This window comes from Aptenodytes patagonicus, chromosome 1, assembly GCF_965638725.1.
Source record: "Aptenodytes patagonicus chromosome 1, bAptPat1.pri.cur, whole genome shotgun sequence".
In the NCBI taxonomy this organism is placed as follows: domain Eukaryota; kingdom Metazoa; phylum Chordata; class Aves; order Sphenisciformes; family Spheniscidae; genus Aptenodytes; species Aptenodytes patagonicus.
The window spans coordinates 158500878-158520724 of NC_134949.1; the positions used below are offsets into that span (position 1 = coordinate 158500878).

At 41.0% G+C, this 19847-nt stretch overlaps 1 protein-coding gene across 4 annotated transcripts in view; it reads left to right on the top strand.

Annotated features, from left to right (window-relative positions):
* The window catches only part of RASA3 (RAS p21 protein activator 3), a 140491-nt gene that overhangs the window by 51284 nt on the left and 69360 nt on the right, over positions 1-19847 (top strand). For all 4 annotated transcript variants that reach the window (XM_076360368.1, XM_076360385.1, XM_076360395.1 and 1 more), the window contains exons 3-4: positions 1775-1878; positions 14968-15062. In XM_076360368.1, coding sequence (XP_076216483.1) covers positions 1775-1878; positions 14968-15062 — 199 coding nt within the window. The remainder of the gene's footprint in view (positions 1-1774; positions 1879-14967; positions 15063-19847) is intronic.

Below are 19847 nucleotides of genomic sequence, written 5' to 3' on the forward strand. Positions count from 1 at the left end.
CTCTCAGAGCAGAATGGGTGAAGAGGACATCACCAAGAGTGCTGAATCAGAGGGGGTAGTTGGGACAAACAGTCAAACCAGCTGCCATTTCCAGCTGTTAGATTTTTCTCCTCTGCCTTCACAGTAGGGATGACTGAGTGGGCTTACATTGGTTGCCATAACTTACGGCTGGATGCATTTATTTCAAGGAATGGGAAGCTGTTTCAGTGGTGGAAGTTTAACCTGTGGGTACGCCTTGGGCTTCATTGTTTATTCAATGTGTTCTTCCACGTGGCTGGTGGAGTAGTGACTTAAATAATGTTCTTACTGAATACTGAGTGATGTCTCTGGACTTCATGAAATTAATGTGGCATATTCCCTTCAAACACAGATGGTTAGCTTATTTGCAGTGCCTGTGTGTTTTCAGTGAGATTTGTCAGCTAGCTCTTGAGGGAATGTGGCAATTCTGGGGGAGTGTATTTTTACTGAAGGCAGAAATACAAGGAAAAGTATCTGGTGATGTAAAATATCCTGAAAGAAGCCAAGGGAATGACCTCTCCTGACAAAATGCTGAAAAAATGAAAGTTAATGCAAGGAACTATTAATAATTTTTGGATATCTAATTTTCTAACATAAGAAGCCTTTGATAATGATTAAAGCTACAGCACGATTCTGTCTGCTATTTTTGTGCTTAGCCAAGACAATAAGGAGGTCTGTGTTTAGAAAGGGAAGAAAAAAACCTGCTGGCTTTTGGCCTGTTGGAATTAGATTTATTTTTAACTCTACATCTGCAGCGCTTGCTGTATTTGTCCATATGACTCAAATTGCATCCACCCATTTAGATCTATTGAAGCATGAGTGACTTGGAATGAAAAATCTGTGTAAAATGGTAGACCTGTTGATGAATAAATAATGTTGATATATGCTTATAGTTCTTAGGAGTAAATCCTTAACCATATAATTGGATAGAGAGAAACTGAAAGGGTTGCTGTTAGGTGTCTGAGTTTGGTGGGGTTTTTTTTTTCCCCATTTAAATTGGTAGGATCAAAAGATAGCCCCCTAAATCTCTAAAGAGCTTTTCATGCTGAGATAGTATTTTTTTTTTTAAATCTGGTCTTATTGTAAAAGAACTTATTCTATACAATTCCAGTAAGCAAAAATTGGCAGATATGCAGCGCTATCAGGTAACAAGCATCGTGCCAGCTCCAAGGCTTAGTTACATCAGTTGACTGAATCTGACTTTAAATAAGAAACTTTGCAGGGGATGAGAAAAGAGGCAATGGCTGTAGGCATTTTATTTTAAATAAACGAAATCCTTTTGAAAGAAAAAAAAAAGTATATATGTCATGAACCACACTGTATTTTGCTCATCCTGTTCATGTGTATGCTTTTGTGATCTCCATTGTAATGGTCTATTGTAAGCATAGTGTGGTGGCAGGGGTCTCTCTCCACCCTTCAAGGCACTGTACGTTAACAAATAATGTGGTCTCTGCCCTCTTTGTTTAGGGACACTTGTTTTCCAAGTAAAAAGGCGTATCTGTTCTTTTTTGCACGTTAAGAAATGTTGTTCTCTGGGCATTTAAGATAGTTGGGAAGAGTCAAAGTAGAACAGTGCTTGAAGGTGCACATTCATGGTCGGGAAAGACTGTCACAGTCCAGGGTGATGTTCTGGGTGTGAAGTATAAACACACTGGCTCTTCCAGGATACCGACACTAATTTCTTTTTTTTTTTTTTTTTTTTTGTGTGTGTGTGTGTGTTTATGTGTATGTTTTTGTTTTGTTTTTTTTTACCCAGCCCCTTCTATGGAGAAGACTTTTACTGTGAAATTCCTCGGACCTTTCGCCATCTGTCATTTTATATTTTTGACAGAGATGTTTTTCGAAGGGATTCCATCATAGGTATGTGTTCGTAAATTGTTTTCTTTACAGCTTACTTCTCTTGGATTTTAACTGTTAGATCATATGTAGTCTTATGAGTTGGGGTCTTGATAGGACTGACAGTGACAGTGGTAAGTACTGCTCAGTATTGTCCTTTTTTGTCAAGTGATAAAAATGCCTTCAGTATTACATATTATAAAAAAGGCTGGGAGATAAATGCTGTCTGTTATGATAGTAAATGCAGATTGCAGTTTAACTGAAATAGGCAATAAAGCATTGTTTAAATGTGGGCAACATCATTTGTTACTACATTTTTTTTTCTAAATGCAAGGCCTTTAGTCTTGCAGTTTTCCGGGGCTCATTACACTTACCTGCATGCAGTATTGTTAAACTATGACTACCTTAATAACATGCAGAGTAATAGCTACTCATCATAGGTACCCACAGTACAATGATGACAGAATTTTATAGTGAGTATCAGAGCAAGCTGTTGCCTACACAATAGCTCTGTAAGACTTCCAGTGCCTGTTTGACATGGGCAAGACCTCAGCTTTTCCAGATACCATTTGCTGTGCATTTCACCTGCAGCAAATTGCATGACACTCCATTTATCTCTTCAGGGATAAAAATTCTTGTAAAAGCTTAGTTGTTATTGAGGGGAACAGTTTCCACTTTAAGTAATTTTAACTGTTTGGATTTTTTTAAGTTTTTCATCTCTTACTTTTGAAGTAAGTCATGTATGACTACCATTTTTCTAATGCCGGTATAACATGACCATAGCTATCAATGAGGTGTGTATGTCTTGACAGGGCTTGTAGTGAGGAAGTTCTCTGATGTTGAGCAACAGTTTGTATAATGCTGTAAAATGCATTATGTTAAAGTGCATGGGGTGGTGGTGCAGATTTCTTCGCATGTGTCTTTAAATGACACTAGTTTATCATGTAGTCACTAGCTTTTTCTTTAATTGTTGTTTTATGTTTTACATATGAGCTAGGAAACTGGATCGTCATTCTCTTTGTCCCTAACTGAGCTCATGTGTGTACAGCATCTAGCAATCTAGCATCCTGGGGAGGAGGGGGTCAGTTTCTGATTTTTTTGAGTGAGCTTTTGGAAAGTTTTTTGGTCTCCCTAATCTCTAGCTTCCCTTGTAATGTGCAAGTAATATCTCCTTTCTTTCAATTGATGAGTTTTTCATTGTTGAAATTGCCTCATCTGACCTCCTGTGTGTCACCGGTTTTCTGCAGCTGCAGTGACCCATGACCGTGGACTGGGATTTTTCTTGCTCAGGGCTTTATGCCCTCTCTTGGAACAAGGGTCTCTGAACACTTAACGCAAGCCAGACCCATGAAATTGCAGATAGAGAAGTGCAAATTGTTTCCTTTTCTCTATCTTTCCTAAGTTCCTGTTTTAATAATCAAGCTCTGACATTGGAGGGGAATTCTCCAGGAACTGCTAGAGTAATCTTGTCTTAAAGGTACTGGGAGCAGTTCGTGAAAAGAAGGACTTGCAGAAGATATAAAGAGACTTTTGTTTGGGTGCTCGAATGATTGATCAGGTTTCTATTTTTCATTACCTCTTCAGGAAATGGCAACATTGACTTCTATATGCATTGCAGAATCCATAGGTAGGCAGACTGATTTGTTATTATACTGATGTAGCACTAAAAGTCAAAACTCCAGTGTTACCTGTCTTCATTGAGATTTTACAGTGCATGTTATAGAATCACAGAATCATGGAATAGTTTGGGTTGGAAGGGACCTTTAAAGGTCATCTAGTCCAACTCCCCTGCCGTGGGCAGGGACACCTTCAACTAGATCAGGTTGCTCAGAGCCCCGTCCAGCCTGACCTTGAATGTTTCCAGGGATGGGGCGTCCACCACCTCTCTGGGCAACCTGTGCCAGTGTCTCACCACCCTCAGCATAAAAAATTTCTTCCTTATATCTAGTCTAAATCTACCCGCCTTTAGTTTAAAGCCATTCCCCCTTGTCCTGTTGCAACAGGCCCTGCTAAAAAGTTTGCTGCCATCTTTTTTATAAGCCCCCTTTAAGTACTGATAGGCTTCAATGAGGTCTCCCTGAAGCCTTCTCTTTTCTAGGCTGAACAAGCCCAACTCTCTCAGCCTTTCTTCAGAGGAGAGGTGTTCCATCCCCCTGATCATTTTCGTGGCCCTCTTCTGGACCCGCTCCAACAGGTCTGTGTCTTTCTTATGCTGAGGGCTCCAGAGCTGGACGCAGTCCTCCAGGTGGGGTCTCACCAGAGCAGAGTAGAGGGGCAGAATCACCTCCCTCGACCTGCTGGCCATGCTTCTTTTGATGCAGCCCAGGATATGATTGGCCTTCTGGGCTGCGAGCGCACATTGCTGGCTCATGTCCAGCTTTTCACCCACCAGTACCCCCAAGTCCTTCTCGGCAGGGCTGCTCTCAATCCCTTCATCCCCGAGCCTGTATTGATACCGGGGGTTGCCCCGACCCAGGTGCAGGACCTCGCACTTGGCCTTGTTGAACCTCATGAGGTTCACACAGGCCCACTTCTCCAGCTTGTCCAGGTCCCTCTGGATGGCATCCTGTCCCTCTGGCGTGTCGACCGCACCACTCAGCTTGGTGTCGTCTGCAAACTTGCTGAGGGTGCACTCGATCCCACTGTCTGTGTCATTGATGAAGATATTAAACAGTACCGGTCCCAATACGGACCCCTGTGGGACACCACTTGTCACCAGTCTCCATCCAGACATTGAGCTGTTGACCACTACCCTCTGGATGCGACCATCAAACCAATTCCTCACCCACCGGACAGTCCACCCATCAAATCCATATCTCTCCAATTAGAGAGAAGGATGTTGTGGGGGACCATGTCAAAGGCCTTACAGAGGTCCAGACAGACGGCATCTGTAGCCCTTCCCTTGTCCACTGATGTAGTCACTCCATCATAGAAGGCCACTAGGTTAGTCAGGCAGGACTTGCCCTTGGTGAAGCCATGCTGGCTGTCTCGAATCACCTCCCTGTCCTCCATGTGCCTTAGCATAGCTTCCAGGAGGATCTGTTCCATGATCTTCCCAGGCACAGAGGTGAGACTGACTGGCCTGTAGTTCCCCGGGTCTTCCTTATTTCCCTTTGTAAAAATGGGGGTTATGTTTCCCCTTTTCCAGTCAGTGGGAACTTCACCAGAATGCCACGACTTCTCAAATACTATGGATAGTGGCTTAGCAACTTCATCCGCCAGTTCCTTCAGGATCTGCGGATGGATCTCATCAGGTCCCATGGACTTATATTAGCTATTGTAGTCTGAGTTTTCCCCTCTTCCCCCCTCTGTTCCCCTCACTCCTTATCACAGACATGTTTTGAAGAGCATTTCAAAGATGTGGAAGTGTGGTAAATAGCAATGGAGAGAAAGAAAAAATCCAGAATTACTGTCACTTTGAAACTAACTCTGTAAGTTCTGCTTGTAATAGGAAAACGTTCTGGAAAGAGAACAGTACTCTGGAGTAACTGCATGTGGATATTTTCAGTAGTTCCTATTGAACAGAAGTCAGCAGCAGCAAAGCTAAGCAGTGGAGTTTTTTTGAGAAAGGAAACTCTTTCACTGGAACAAAGTCTGTAATATTTAAGCAAGGGAGGTTTGGAAGAGACCCCTACTGAAAAAGCTTGGTCAGAGTAGTGCTAGAATAAGCTCTTTTCCACTGAACCGCCAAATTCTGCAAATAGGGGCCCTTTGCATTACAGAGATTGCTTGTTATATTATGTCATCATGAGACATTTCTGCTGAAGAAAATGTGGTTACCCATGCTCATCCAGCAATGAACTTTCTCGGAGAAGGGAGTTGGGGGTTGTGTCTTCCATCCAGGGAGACTAATTTTAAGTTCAGATGTTACTGAGCTTGTGAATTTGCCTGTGTTTCCTGTGTGATCTGGTATGTTTGACATCTGTTTGCATTGTTTGTTTGGCTGGTTTTGAGGGGGTTTCGAGACAGAGAGAGAATAGAGTGCATGTCTGTCAAAATGGTGAGAATTTGGCAAGTACCTATTTTTTGAAGATGGTTGGCTAGCAGAGTTCCTTTTGAATCACTATTTAGTATTGCCAGAAATTTCTCTTGATGTTATAATATTGATTCCCAGGGTGACTGGTGCTCCGAGTAGGCATGCTTTTATTTATTCAAATATGAAGTACAAGTTTGTGATGGTAAATTCTTTAATGTCCGAAATGCAACTCAATGTATGACAGATGAGAATGCTCAAGCCACCAAAAGCGGAAGGAGTGGGGGTGAGAAAATGAAAAACAAGAAACCCCTGAAACCTCTGACAGAAACTTCCGAGGAGAACCAAACAAATTCAGAAACTGGAACACATGTGTAGCAGATATGTTTTGGAACATACTGTAGTATTTTGGCGTACAGGATGGGAGGATTGTGCAGATAAAGATATCTTTGAGTTTGCATGTTTGTTTATTACATTTGCATTTTCCTAATCATAATTTGCTAAGTCATGTAGGATTTTGTTAGCTAAACAGATACAACTCTTGAACAACTGTGTCTTGGAAGAATCTTGGATGATTGAAATGCAAATATAATAAAGAAAATGCGGAGCTCAGTGGATCTGAAATACATTTTGTCCTTTTTTAGATAAAATGTAGCAAATACACAGTTACTGTGGAAATAAACTAGGCTTAAGTTGTTGTTTAATTGATATTGTGTGTCTTGACTGTTACTGGCTAGAGTTTAAGTACTGATTTATATAGTATGTTGAGATGCTTTGAGTAGGAAATGTACTACTGAAAGTTACGGTAAATTCCATTTAAAATTAGATTTGTTTGTTTCCAAGTGATCAAATAGGAGTAGTAGGCCAATTTGATGGAACCATGTGTCTGTATAATACATAGGATAGCTATTTCTATCCAGTTGTTACAATGAGAAAAACATTGAGGAGATGGGGTTAACTTGAAAAACTGTCAATTGGTACCCCTCCAGTAGTAATGGATACCTCCGGCTGGATGCAGTAGAAGGAATATTAGGATAGTAGTGCTGCTAAATAAGGCAAATGTAAACATAAGTTCTTTAATGATTATGTTTTGATATTTAGTTTTCAGCTTTTTAGAAATGTTGAATGAGGCAGCTGTGCCAATACAGTGGGACAAAAGGCTTTTCTCACCCTTTAATAATTGAGCTTGATTTAGTGAAGAAAACCATCTCCACAATATGCCCTGAGCTGGTGTTCTCTTAGGTGTGTAATGAACAGTTCAGGCTGCCAGGTTGTGACCTTGAACTTACAGATCAGTTAAAAAACAGGAAATGTGCCACACCAAGTCATTTAACACTGTGCTGAGACAATAGGTAATATCATATGCCCTTCAGGTGACAAGTACACAATTATTTATCCTCTACTTAAATCACAAATCACATGTTTGGTTCCCCCCCCCCCCCCCCCCCAGCGCTTCATTTGTTCTAATAACAGATGCATGTAACTGACTTGCTAACATCTGTGTTAAGTAGGAACCTGAACAGAACAAAATGCACCTCCTGTGAAGTTCTGAGGGGAAGAAGTAAATTCACTGTATCAAGTCTTGGCCCCCGTACTGCACTGGGGAGTAAGAACTTTCTTCTGTAAGTTTGTGGTACTCCTGGCTGAGGGGCAGGCTTGGTTGGGGATGCTGATGGGGATGGAATGGTACTGAATAAAGCGCAGCTGTGAAATGCCTAAGCTCTTCAGTGAAGGAGCAGAAAGCCAGCGGGGAGAAGACTAGCAAGTGATTCTGTCAATTACACTTACTATAACTTAACTGCTGTAAGTCACCTTCATAGAGGATATTAGGTGCGTTCTACAACAAATTGAAACTCTTCTGGCCATTGTATCCTAGCAGGTTGTAACTGTCTTCCTGCTTAATACTAGATGAGCTGAAGCAAAATAAGGCAATAAAAGAAATTTGCCTTCAGAGGTAATTAAACTTAGCTGCTCTGGACTAAAGTAGATGAAACCAAATCATAGCTCATGGACACTCTCACAGAATGAAAACACCCTGGAATTGAAAGTTGTTTGAGGCTTGCATGTTTGAGGTGACTGTGCCTTTGTTAATGACTACTTCCATAGCTGAGGAGGTGTGTTTGTAGAGTTGCCACCATTTATTACCAAATGTCCAAGCAAACTGTCTACCGTTATTAGGTAACTGTTGCCAAATGTAGCTGAAGCATCACCTTTTGATTATTTTATTGGTTTAAAAGAAAAATTGAAAAAGAATCATTCCTGTTAAAATATGCTTCTTGCTAGCTAAGTGGAGGAAAGACCTTCCAATACAACGCAAAGCAGAGATCAAGATTTTAAGAGAAAATTGTGTTCCTCTGTTTCCTCCACCCTGACCGTGGCTTAGGCAGCAGTCACAACTTGGTTTACTGTTTCCGTGATGTACTGTTGGATGACATGGGAATAATAGCTACTCAGTATGATATAAATATAGCTACTAATGAAATAAAGGAAACAGATGACTCTGTCCCACAATGACAAGTCTTGAGAAGCTATAAACTAGAATTATCCTGAGAAGATTCTCTACAGTTGCATAGAAAGTCTAAAATAAGTACTTTCTGCATAGAATAAATTGTTAGGATGCACACACAATATCTTTTAGTATAACAGATGGTCACAAAAGCAAGAAAACAAAGTTGAGCTTTCAAAAATACATATTTTTCCTTTTTCCTCCTCCAAGTACACATATTATAAGCAAAACTACTGAGCATAATGTGCTAGAACCTCGACTGTTCTTTTATGCAACCTTCCTCCTTACCAAATCACAGCGTTAACACTATCTGTATTTGGAATATCACCATAGATCCATTCTCCCAGCTTACCTCTGACTGCTATAGTTTGAGCTGGACTTTCTGTATTTTCTGCAGTACTTGACTTATCTCAGCAGTAGCAGATGTTAAGCAGTCTGTCTGGTTTATGCCTTGCTTGAACTAAGCAAAGACTGGGACTGTGAAGAAGGTGCTGTAGCGGTAGCTTCTGGTGGCAGTACCTGGAAGGGGCTGGTGATGGAGGGGATGAAGGAGATGATGGTTGTTCAGTGCAGGCAGCATGCTCAGGGTCCTGGTGCCTACTCTAAGGCAGACAACGGTGACTGCAAGTCTAAATTTTAGGACTGCTCTCCCATTGCAACCAGCCACGGGCTATACCACCTTTCTCAAATGTATGGACACTTTCAGGGGCCAGAGAGCAGCTGGCAGAGAATTGGTACCAGGGGTGTGGTTGGGTAGGCTTGGTTGTTTTTTTTTTTTTTTAACAGGAAGGGAGAGTAGAAATTGTGATGTAAGCCAGGCAAGATCTTCAGGATTGTGGCCAGCAAAACTACCCTGATAGAGGATAGTCCATGCAATGCAGCTTACTTCTTTTAAGGATAGAAGCTGTGTCTTATCCACAGCCTACTTTTCTCTGCCTTATTATCCAAGATAAATCCCATGAAGGGGAAAAATGGGTTTCATAAGTGATATTATTATTATATTTGGACTAGTTATTAAAAAAACAAACAAAACTGGTGTCTTGAATATAGTACACTTCAGTACTCTGTGTAGGATGCACCGCTGCTGTGCTGGAAGTGTTCTGCCGTTGTCACCACTAATTCTTACCCATGGTAGCAGATGGTCTAGTAGTGCTTGTGCTTCATGGTGCACTGCACAGGAGCCGGGAGGGAGCCATTCTGCTGCATCTAAGGCTCTGAAGCTTTATGTTGCCCCCAATTCTCATCCTTATCTTTCTAATCCTGAAGTAGGGAGATTGCTTGTTTCAATCTTTTTCATTGTTATGGGGAGGGGTGAGTGAATTTGTGCTGTTCTTGAACAAGGCAGGCATCTAGCCCTTTCTGTCTTGCAAGGTTTCTGTACTTCGATGACAAATAACCTTTCATACAGATAATTGTAAAATTCCAGGTAGTCTGGATCAGTAGTGGTGCTTCTTGGTTGGAGATTTCAAGGTAATTAAAATTTCATAAGGCTTTTACAGCCTAAGACGTTGATTAAAATTGATTCTGATTTGTCCTTAGTCTTTCCAGCTATTGAAAGTGACTCTTCTTCATATCAGTTATTTTAAATGAATTCACTGATGTAGTGTTTCTGTGCACTTAATATACTAGCATGAAGCAATTTCTGAACTAGCTTCCATGTCCTCTTACTGCCTAATATTGCAGCCCATAGGAGGCAAAGTAGTCTCTGCTCAGAGCTGAGAGAAGACTGAATTAATTAGGCATTTGGGCCTTTTAACATGTGACTCAGGGCTAACCCTTTGCTATAAATTAACTATACTGCAGTCAGTGTTAATGGAGTATGTTGTATTAAAAATATTACATTATATTGCTTCAGCTCACTTGGCAGCAATATGCAAAGTTTGTGGTTTTCACTGTGCAACTATTCTGAGAGAAAGATAACTTAAAGAGAAGATACAAGAGCTCCTGAAATGCTCTATTTTTAGGGTTCTATAGAATAACTGTTGGATCATTTTTCAGGTAGACCCTCGTGCCCTTTTAAAATTACAAACTCCTGTCCTATTGCTCTCTGACTTCTTTTTTGGTAAAGTAATATATCTTCTACTAATCTAGCATCTGACGTAAATATTCACATATCTCAGCTGTGAAGCAAACACTCTGCAAACTGGCAAATTAGTCTTAAAAGGTGAGTACAATGTAATCCTCAAACTAGTGCCTAATCCTTTTGTCACCAACAGGTAATCCAGACAGAAGGTAGTTGTGACTGGATGGAGAATGCCTGAGCCAAATTACCGACTCTGTTAGTCTTTGTATGGAGATGTTAGACCCTGAATTAACAAGCCCAGGCATGTCCAGGGACAAGCTAATGAGCTGCATTGACTTGCCTGGGAAGAGCTTTTGAAACTACAGTGAGGGACAGGCACTGAGGGTGCGGTGCTTCCACAAACACTTTCCCAAGTGGTGTAGCCAGAAATCCCTACCCATCTCTGTTGCACATTTCTGCCTCGGTGCCCAAATTATTGACCTTCTGCTATCTCCTATCTTCTAGCTGTGTTAATGTGACTCTTGAGTGGGGAAGCTGTAAAACAGGTCAGTTGAAATGATCTGTGTATTTAAAAATGCCAACAACACCCACACATGACCCCTGAAACTTATTTCTTCCTCCCTTCTCCTCCCCCAGAATGTTTATTTTCATTGTTCGGTGTTTTTTAGCTTGGATCAGGCTCCTCAACAGTTTCAGTGCAGCATGCCACAGGGACAGGGGTGCATGGGTGGGGAAAGTAGAAGGCTTTTAAATCCGTTTGCACCAGGGATCATAAAGTGGAATTTGCATCCTTAGGACCATCCAGGCCCTAGCTAGTAACTTCATTCATCTGTGAGCTGGCCCCATGTTTGAAATAATAGGTTGTTGGTAGATTGTTTTTTCCCCTAAAGAGAGATTCACAGAAGGAAGGGGTCAGGTGTGACATGTCATATCTTTGTTTTGAACACAGGGCTTAGGATTTAAACGTGCCAGTGAAGATCTGTTCAGTCTGAACTGGGGGGACATAGGAAAATTGCTGCCATATGGGTGAAAAACATGCAGGAGTGTGTGGGGTTTCCCCACCCTCCCCCAACCTGAGGTCCTCGTGAATGTCAGACTTCGGAAAGAAATTAGTTCAGACGAGAAGAATGCTTTTACCTCATCGTTGCTGGTCTTATTGCTGAAAATCTAACTTTTAAAAATGTAACTTGAGTTTTGAAATTACACCTTACACCATTCAGCATGCTCTGCTGTTTCCTGCCTCCTCCCATACAGTGTCTAAAAGTTTAAACAGACCCAGACTCTCTGCAGCCTGGGGCAGCTCTGAGGAAACCAGCAGGAGTGGCTGGGTGCCTCGGGTGCAAGTTTTGGAGTCTCTTGCTGCTGCCTGGCAGCCACCCAAGTCTTGAGAAAGCACGGGACAATGGGCTCGAGTTTGGGAGCGTGCTGAAGAACCACAAAGAGGAAGGCATCCTGTAAGTGAGTGGTGGTAAACCTTTCTGACCTCTTGTGTCAGGTTTATCTTCAAGGAGAATTGCAGGCCCTTATTGTGTAGTGTCAGGTCAAATGACAGGTGCCAACAGCTTGTGATTATTGGCCTAGATTTAACCTAGTTCTGGCAAGGCTAGAAGTTGTTTGAGCCAGGTCAGATGTAGGCCAGCTGGTGGCAGAGCAGTGACTGTATAGAGGAGGGCAGGACCTGGCTGTGCTCAGCACCTGCACTGTGCCTTACATGGGCCTGGTGATGAGGAGGAGGAGTGCGGGTTGGGTGGGCATATGGACATAGCCAGTACAGGCAAAGAGTTGTAAACAGAAATTGTGCAGGGTGCTCCTGTACACAGAGAATTGTTTAACAGGGCAGATCAAACAATCTGCCCTATCAGTAATATACCTTTGTATATGTTTAGACTAGCCAAAGTGTAGACCCTTTTTTCACTCTCCTTTCCCTCCCCCCGTTTTTTTTTTTCCCCCTAGTAGATTTTTCTTCTTTGTGAATCATTTCATATACAGTGAAAAACCCTGGCTTCCAGCCAGCCCAGTCAATAGGTTTCACTCATTAATAAGATTTGCTTGTGTGCAGAGCAAACAGTGCTGTTCAAACAGTTTCCTAATCAAAACAGTTGTACCACCATGTTAACCCTCTTGGAGCTGGAGGTATGTACCATTGCCTCCAAAGACTTTGTGCCGCAATTATGGACTGCGGAATGTGCAGTCAGACCCATCTGGGTTATCTTGCCATCTGGAGAGCAGTGGAACTCTCTGCTGAAAGAGGGGACAGTGATAACACCATTTATGCTATGTACAGGTGCAGATGTTGGTGAAGTCGTCCTTGGGTTTTCCACAAGGATGTTCCCTGCAAGGGTGGTGACTGGGAATGAGACTGATTGAAAGATACGGGCGACTGTGTTTGGGAAGTGCATGCTACACTGCAGTCAGGTGGAGGATTTCTGCAAGAGATTAAAGGGTACAGTGAGGATAGCAAGCAGTGAAAGTAAACAATTTCAAATGAGGTCCAAAGCAATTATTGGAAGGTCACGCGTTTAAATTACTCTCTCAAAATATTTTAGAGAAACTAGGTTGCCCACAAACTCCTGTGGTTGAAGAATAAAAGTAGAAGCTTTGAAAATACACAGCCATCATTACAGAGATTCTCAGCAGCGTAACTTGGTGTCCTCCGTTCAGCGCAGTTCAGATGTCTTATTTATCCTTTCTGCCATATTATTTTGTAGGTTTGTGTAATTTCATTATTGCTTTTCTAAGAAATTTCAAGTCGCTTGCTGTGCATATCCAATAAAGAGCCTGGTAATGAAATCTGCCTTGTTAATCTCTAGTTTAATGTTTGCCAGGAGATGGATCTGGTAATCTCTAAAGGACAAACAGGAGGAGGAGAGCACTGAGGGCAGAATGAGCACGACTTGGGAGTAATGGGTCAGCAGCTCTGTGGAAGCCAGAGCAGAAACCCTGGTGGATACTATGGAGGGCAGCTGTGGATGGATGGCAGAGTAGTTTAGAAATTGGGACTGGAAATCTGGAAACTGTCACCAGAAGCAGCCCGAGGGTGACAGAAGAATGCAGCAGCAGCTGCAGGAGGGTACACGGAGCAGCCCAGTCAACAGGAGGGCTAGGTGGAGCCATTCAACAACAGCTAAAGGAAAAGGCCAAAATTTGAGGGAACACTGGGGTGTAATAACTTACAGCTGGGACTTTAGTAAGCTTTTAGATTTCAGAAGGGAGATTACTTTGTGTTTGCCATTTTCATAGTCTTCCATCGTGTGGATTTTTTTTGGGGGGGAGGTAAATGTGTTCTGTTAACATTTGCTGGGGTAATGTATTACTGATGTCTGGCCAAACTGCATGGGTTTGGGAAGCTTTGGAAATCTCTCTCCCACTAAGACTGTGTCCATCGGTATATTGTATCTAGCAGGATTTAGTTAAAGTCTGTGTTTCTGTAGCAAAGCAGTGGCTGCAAACTGTATGCGAGCAACTCGCTCTAGCAGAGAAAGTCTGCTACCAAACCACATTGCCAAAAAAACAGCTTTCTCGAGCCTTGTGAATGTCTCTGACTGTCCTGGATTCCTTCATTTTGAACATGCTGCTGTGCTCAGTGCCTGGGGAACCACCCAGCTCAAAGCTGCTTTCTGAGGATCACGTGCTCCTCAGGCATGCCATGCTCTGCTTTGTATATACAATGAAAGACGCTTGGAAGAAGTTTCACTGCCCCTCAGAGAGTGCTTTATATAATGCCTGAGAGAGACTGGGCAAGATAAAAGTTTCAGCTTTACATATATATTAGCCCTTGGCTAATGTATATGTATGTATACTAGTGTATATGTATATGTATATGTACGTATACATATACTATGTATATGTACACTAGTTCATGGCATGGAACTGTCTGCTGGTGCCATAACTACCAAAACAGCTAATTTGGTAGGGGTAAGAGGGGGTTAAAAAGGTGAGGGGAAAAGCTCTACTGTGTGGTTTTTTTTTTTTCTCTGTACAGTCAGGGGTAGTACTTGGGTGGCTCTGGGTTGCAAATGCAAACTCTGCAAGATTTGAGTGAGGGAGGTAGGTCAACAGGGCCTCAAAATGCAGATCTGGGAATCTGCTGTGACTTGACATGTCTAGTTGCTGCCCTTCTACAAAAATATATAGTGAAAAGCCTCATCCTAAAATATTGTTAGCAATAACCCCATGCTTGGAATTTTCTTTGGGGATTGTTATAGACATCTGCCTCAAAAATCAGAAAGAAACAGCCCCCCTCTCTCCAACAATTTTAGAGCTTTTCCTCCCACAAGTTTAATTGTCATGTTAAAGAAGCAATAATGGTATTTTTACTATAAGCATACTTACAAGCTCATCCACAGAGCCCAGTGCTTCAGTCTGTTAGGTGAGTACGACATTAGGAATTTTAGTGTCTTTCACAATACTAAGTGGAAAAAGCTGCTCATCAGAAAGAATTATGTACTGTGTAAAGAAGTATGCCCTGAAGAAATCTTTCCTTGCTCTGAAGCCTTTCTTGAATAGGACAGTCCTTAAATCATTGTTTTAAAACTTGTTTTTGATGGAAATGTACTTTGTGGGAGCTATAGGATGTCTTTAAACTGTGCTTCTGGTTTGTTTTATTTCCAGGGAAGGTAGCTATACAGAAAGAAGATCTGCAGAAGTATCATAACAGAGACACCTGGTTTCAACTCCAGCATGTTGATGCTGATTCAGAAGTACAGGTGAGATTATCTTGGCAAAGGAGTTTTTGTAACAGGACCATGGCAGCTTTATGGGTTCCATGGCTCTGGGACAGATGTGTTGCTTCCCTACAAAAAGGAAGCATTGCTCATTCGTATTGTTTAGTTTTCAGTGGTATTTGCAACTTGTGTGTGTGTAGGGTGGATTATGAGTGTGTGTAAATCAATGGGGTCTAGATTCTGCCTACAGAAATAATTAAAACTATGTGAACTATCAGGGTCACTGATACAAGGAGGGGTGTGGTTATCTCAAGTATCAAGTAACTTCAAAACCCTATAAATAACTGTTGATTCCTCAGGGAGCGGAGCCAGCTTGAAAATAATATCTGCAGGTACTGTTTTAAATAATTATGTAGGCAGGTTGTCACAAGAATGGCAACAAGTACATCTTGGACGAAAAAAACCACTCCTTGCCAGATTTCTAGGCCCTGCTCCAAACCATGGGAATGCTGATAATTGTATCACTTCAGCTTCATTTAGGGTTTGGTACTTTGCAGATTTTGGTACACAGTGAGACTCCTCTTTTTTTGTACTAACCCTCTTTTGAAGCAGATTCTATTTTCTATTACAATATTAGGTCTTGTGAAAGCGGTCATTATAACAAAGCAAGAAATTAAAATGATGTAGCAGGATATCAAGTCAATATAAATCAGTACAATATTTGCTGGAAAGCATGTTCTCTGTTTGTAATTTTTTGTACAGTTTATCACTTCCGCTGTTTGTATCTTTTACAAGAGTCCAACCATTAAAAGCTGTTTCTGGGCTCCATGATAAGTATTTATTACAACTAGTATAAATATGAATAGCACTCTGATGATTTTATCCATTTACTTGGATGTTCCACAGTCTTCATGTTAAGGAGTCTGCAACAGGGCTTTGTTTTCCATAATAGTGGGAGCAGATTTATAAATACTTTGTAAGAATTCTTATGCAAGTGAAGATAGCGAAATGGAATATTTTTGTGTTTGTATTTTTTTACATTTGTGGTATCTCAATTGTATCTTTTTCTAAACACTCTTTCATTTATAAGAGAAAAAAGAATATTTGTGTTAATAATTATGCAATGTTACTCAGTTTTTCTCCAGTTTTAAGGAACATAATTTAAGAAATTTCAAGTAGTTAACATTTGCAGTGAATCATGCAAATACTAGTAATCAAAAAGCAAATTTAATGTGCCAACTATCAGTTTTATCATTCTAGCAGTTGTCCCCATTGGCCACATAATCTAGTGGATTAAACATTGATCTGCGTGCCAGGGAACTCCTGCATTTTACTTCTGTTTTTGTCAGCCAGTGGCCTTAATGCTATTTTCCATGTTGCAGAGCACTTCATGGTTATTTAGTTATGCATCACAGCACTGTATTGAGGTAAGCTACTGTCACTCCCACACTTTGAATACAGAGAGAATAAGTGTCAGAAAGAATGTGGCTTGTTTGAGGTCATACAAGTCAGAGTGAGGAATTAAAAAAAAGAAAAAAAAAGTATCAAAGAGACCAGGTTTCTAATTCTTTCTAACTCATTAGGCCATGATATGAAAGAAACTGGGTGACAGTGATAAGCCTGTATAGGACTTTTCTTTACTGTGTGCAAAGTCTGAAAATATCCAGGTCTTAAGCAGACCAATCAGCACAGTCAGAAGCTGAAAACCAGCTTAAAATGAATGGATTGTTGAAATATTAGTGATCTTGGGTGCTGTGGTTCTCAGATGCCCAGTTCTGGGACACATTTGGCCTCATTTTTCAGAACAGAAGGACTGATTTGAAATTAAGGATAATAACATTTCTGATGTAAGAACTGGTATTTTGAGCTGTCTATCTGAAGTTTAATGAGTAGAAGTTAAGGTTTTGTTCTTGACATGGTTTGGACCTCACCTGTGTGAGTTCCAGAAATGGTACAAATTTTCAAATGGCAATACCGTTTTCTGTCTTCATACATAGAGAGGGAATATAGTATATGATGAGGAGATTCCTCTCTTTTTTTGCGAATGTAAAATAATACAACAAACAAACAGAATTCTAGTGTTAATGGAATTTGAGTGGATTTCTTCATATTTTTGTGCTGTTTTCTCAAATTTTATTCAGAAGCTGTAAGTATTCTGATGCTGTACAAAATAAATAAGCCTATATATTTAAAAAAAAAAAAAGTGTAAGCGGTAATGTTGTATAACTTCATCAGACATAGTTGGCAAGGTGTTTAGTTTGAGGCTTTGCATTCAGTTTTATGGTTTTTCAGCGTTGCTAATTCTTACTGTCTTATAAAGATGTTTTGTACTGGCAGGAATGCAATGTGAGATTATGACTTGACAAACTTTATGGCAGACGAGGATGTTACTGACAGCAGGACTATGTTAATTGTCAGCCTACACAGATATGAGCATTATTGTCAGATGCTTTAATGCCACATCCATTTATTGCTTGACAGCAAGATGTACCAGAGTCCTGCATGATTGCTCATCTTGAAGAAAAAATGAGGGCATTGTCCATCTAGGCTAAGAGCTGCTAAGAGGCCTGTAATCTCACCACCACTGAAGCTGTTCGGTGTGGTGCACGGTCCCACATGGAGCAGTACAGGTGCTGTGCAGCTGCTCAGCCCACGGATGCAAATTGGGCATTACCCACCCACATGCCCTTTGTGGCTTTGGTTCATCATTTGGTCTAGCAAACTAGCTTATTGAGATAATCAGCATAATCGGGTGCACCTGAATGTCTCTTCATCTGAGTGGGTGGGTAAGAGTAGCCATTAGAACATGGTGCTGTGTTGTTCAGCAATGGATTGTAATTGCCCCTTGAGGTTGACAGGCTTTTATTCTATTGGTAAATCAATGCCCCCGCATCTTACTGGCTGGTTTTGCTCTCACTAGTTTGAAAATAACATATTGCGTAGTCTGCTATAGTCCTGTCAGTGTATATCCTGAATGCTCTTTAGATATAGCCTGGGTGATGAAACTGTTGTGCTATAAGTGGTTTAAGTTCAAGCTGCTCAGTGGAGAACAAATTATTAAGCTCCAACAAAACTGTATTTGTGTTTGGCATACAAATATGAAATGACATGATTTCTGAATATTTCCTTTTTAAATATACTAAAACACGTTAAATGCTATCAGGAAGATTTATTATACAGAGTGAAGAATGAAACTTGACAGCAGCCGTTAAATGCATAATTCATGGCTTAACCTTCCAGACTGGAAAACTTGTTCTGAAAGTATGAAGCTGTAACCAGGTGGGTTTGTGCAGATTTAGTTGAAGGAATTTTAAGTTCCCATCTTCTGATGGAGCCTGCCTACCCTTCAGTGGGATGTTATCATGCCCAGAGCTAAATACCCAGTGTCTGACAGTACAAGCGCTCAAACATTTCAGTGGGAAGTAAAACAAGAATTGAGCCATTACTGAAAATGGTTTAACTTTTGCATTGAAATAGACTATGAACAATTAGGCAGCCTCAGATGGAGGGGAGGGACTAGCAACAGAAGACACAACATTCTAAGCTGTTTGAAATCAGTAATAACATGACATTGAACGCTTTCCATGGGACACATCTCTTTTCTACTAGTCCTTTGTCTTTCAGGACCTGCTATATTCTCATTCTCATGCTTTTTGAGGACTGGAAGCAAAAATTGCCATGCTGTTGTGTGTACATCTCTCTTGATCCACGAATGTTTGCCTTTCCTTCACACGCTGAAGTTTACCCAACAGTAACTGATTCAGATATTTGCCTGGGGCTGTAGATGACAGATGCTCTCAGTGGTCCATGTGTTCTCAGTGGAATTTAAGCCCAAGTGCACATGCAATCTTTAAAAGGCCTTTCCTGTTTTTGAGTAGTTCTCCCCTTCATTTTTTTTTCACAGTGACTTCAGCCTTGCATAGTTCAAGTCCATTTTGTGAAGTTTGAGCTTTGCAAACCAAATACCCTTTGTGCGCATGTAATCAGCGAAGCGGTTAAAGATCCAAAGCGGGGGAGAAATGCAAGGAGAGTTAGATCATTCTGACCTGTTTTCCTGTGCAGGCTCTTGCTTTAAAAGTTCCCCTTTTCAAGTGTGCTTTGAGTTACTTCCTCTACAGCACTGATAAATGTGAAATGGTCATGTTCTCTTACAGCTGAATTCTCAGTATTAAATGACAAGAGTGCTTTTCCAAAGCCAGTCATGCTCAAGGTCTTATGTAAAACTCGTTGTTGTGGGTGAAAAAATCTGACATCAAAACTTGAAAATTGCTCATTTCCCCTTCTTCCTCATAAGAACTTTGATGTGTCTGAAACATATCTATTTGGCTATCAACTTAAAAAAAAAAAAAGGCATGCAAAGGGCAGATAACCAACACTGAGGAAGCAAATTGTCTCACATTTTAACCTTCTGTACTCAAAGCTTTGTGCAAAAGATTTACTGATGTTAAGAAATACTTTCTTCAGACACCAAAAGCCCTTCCTCCTCCTTCCACCACATTAGCATTTTGCCTACCCAGGCCTTTGATTATTCTTGGTTAAACATGCCTATTCTTGAGTATGGACTGATATGAGTGTCAGATGGTGGACGACACATCATTAGCAGAAAACATCACTTACAGGTATGTTTGGAGAGTACACTTACAATTCTTTTGTCGTGCTGGAAATCACTGCTGGCTCTGAAATGCTTCCTGTATATTAGCTAGAAGAATATATCAAGGGCACTCTGCACTGCTCAGAAAACCTCTCCTCCTTTGTCAGCACCTTCCCATTGAACGCAAAATCTGTATCCCAAATGTCAGGCTTCATGAACAAAATCCTGGCCTTGGC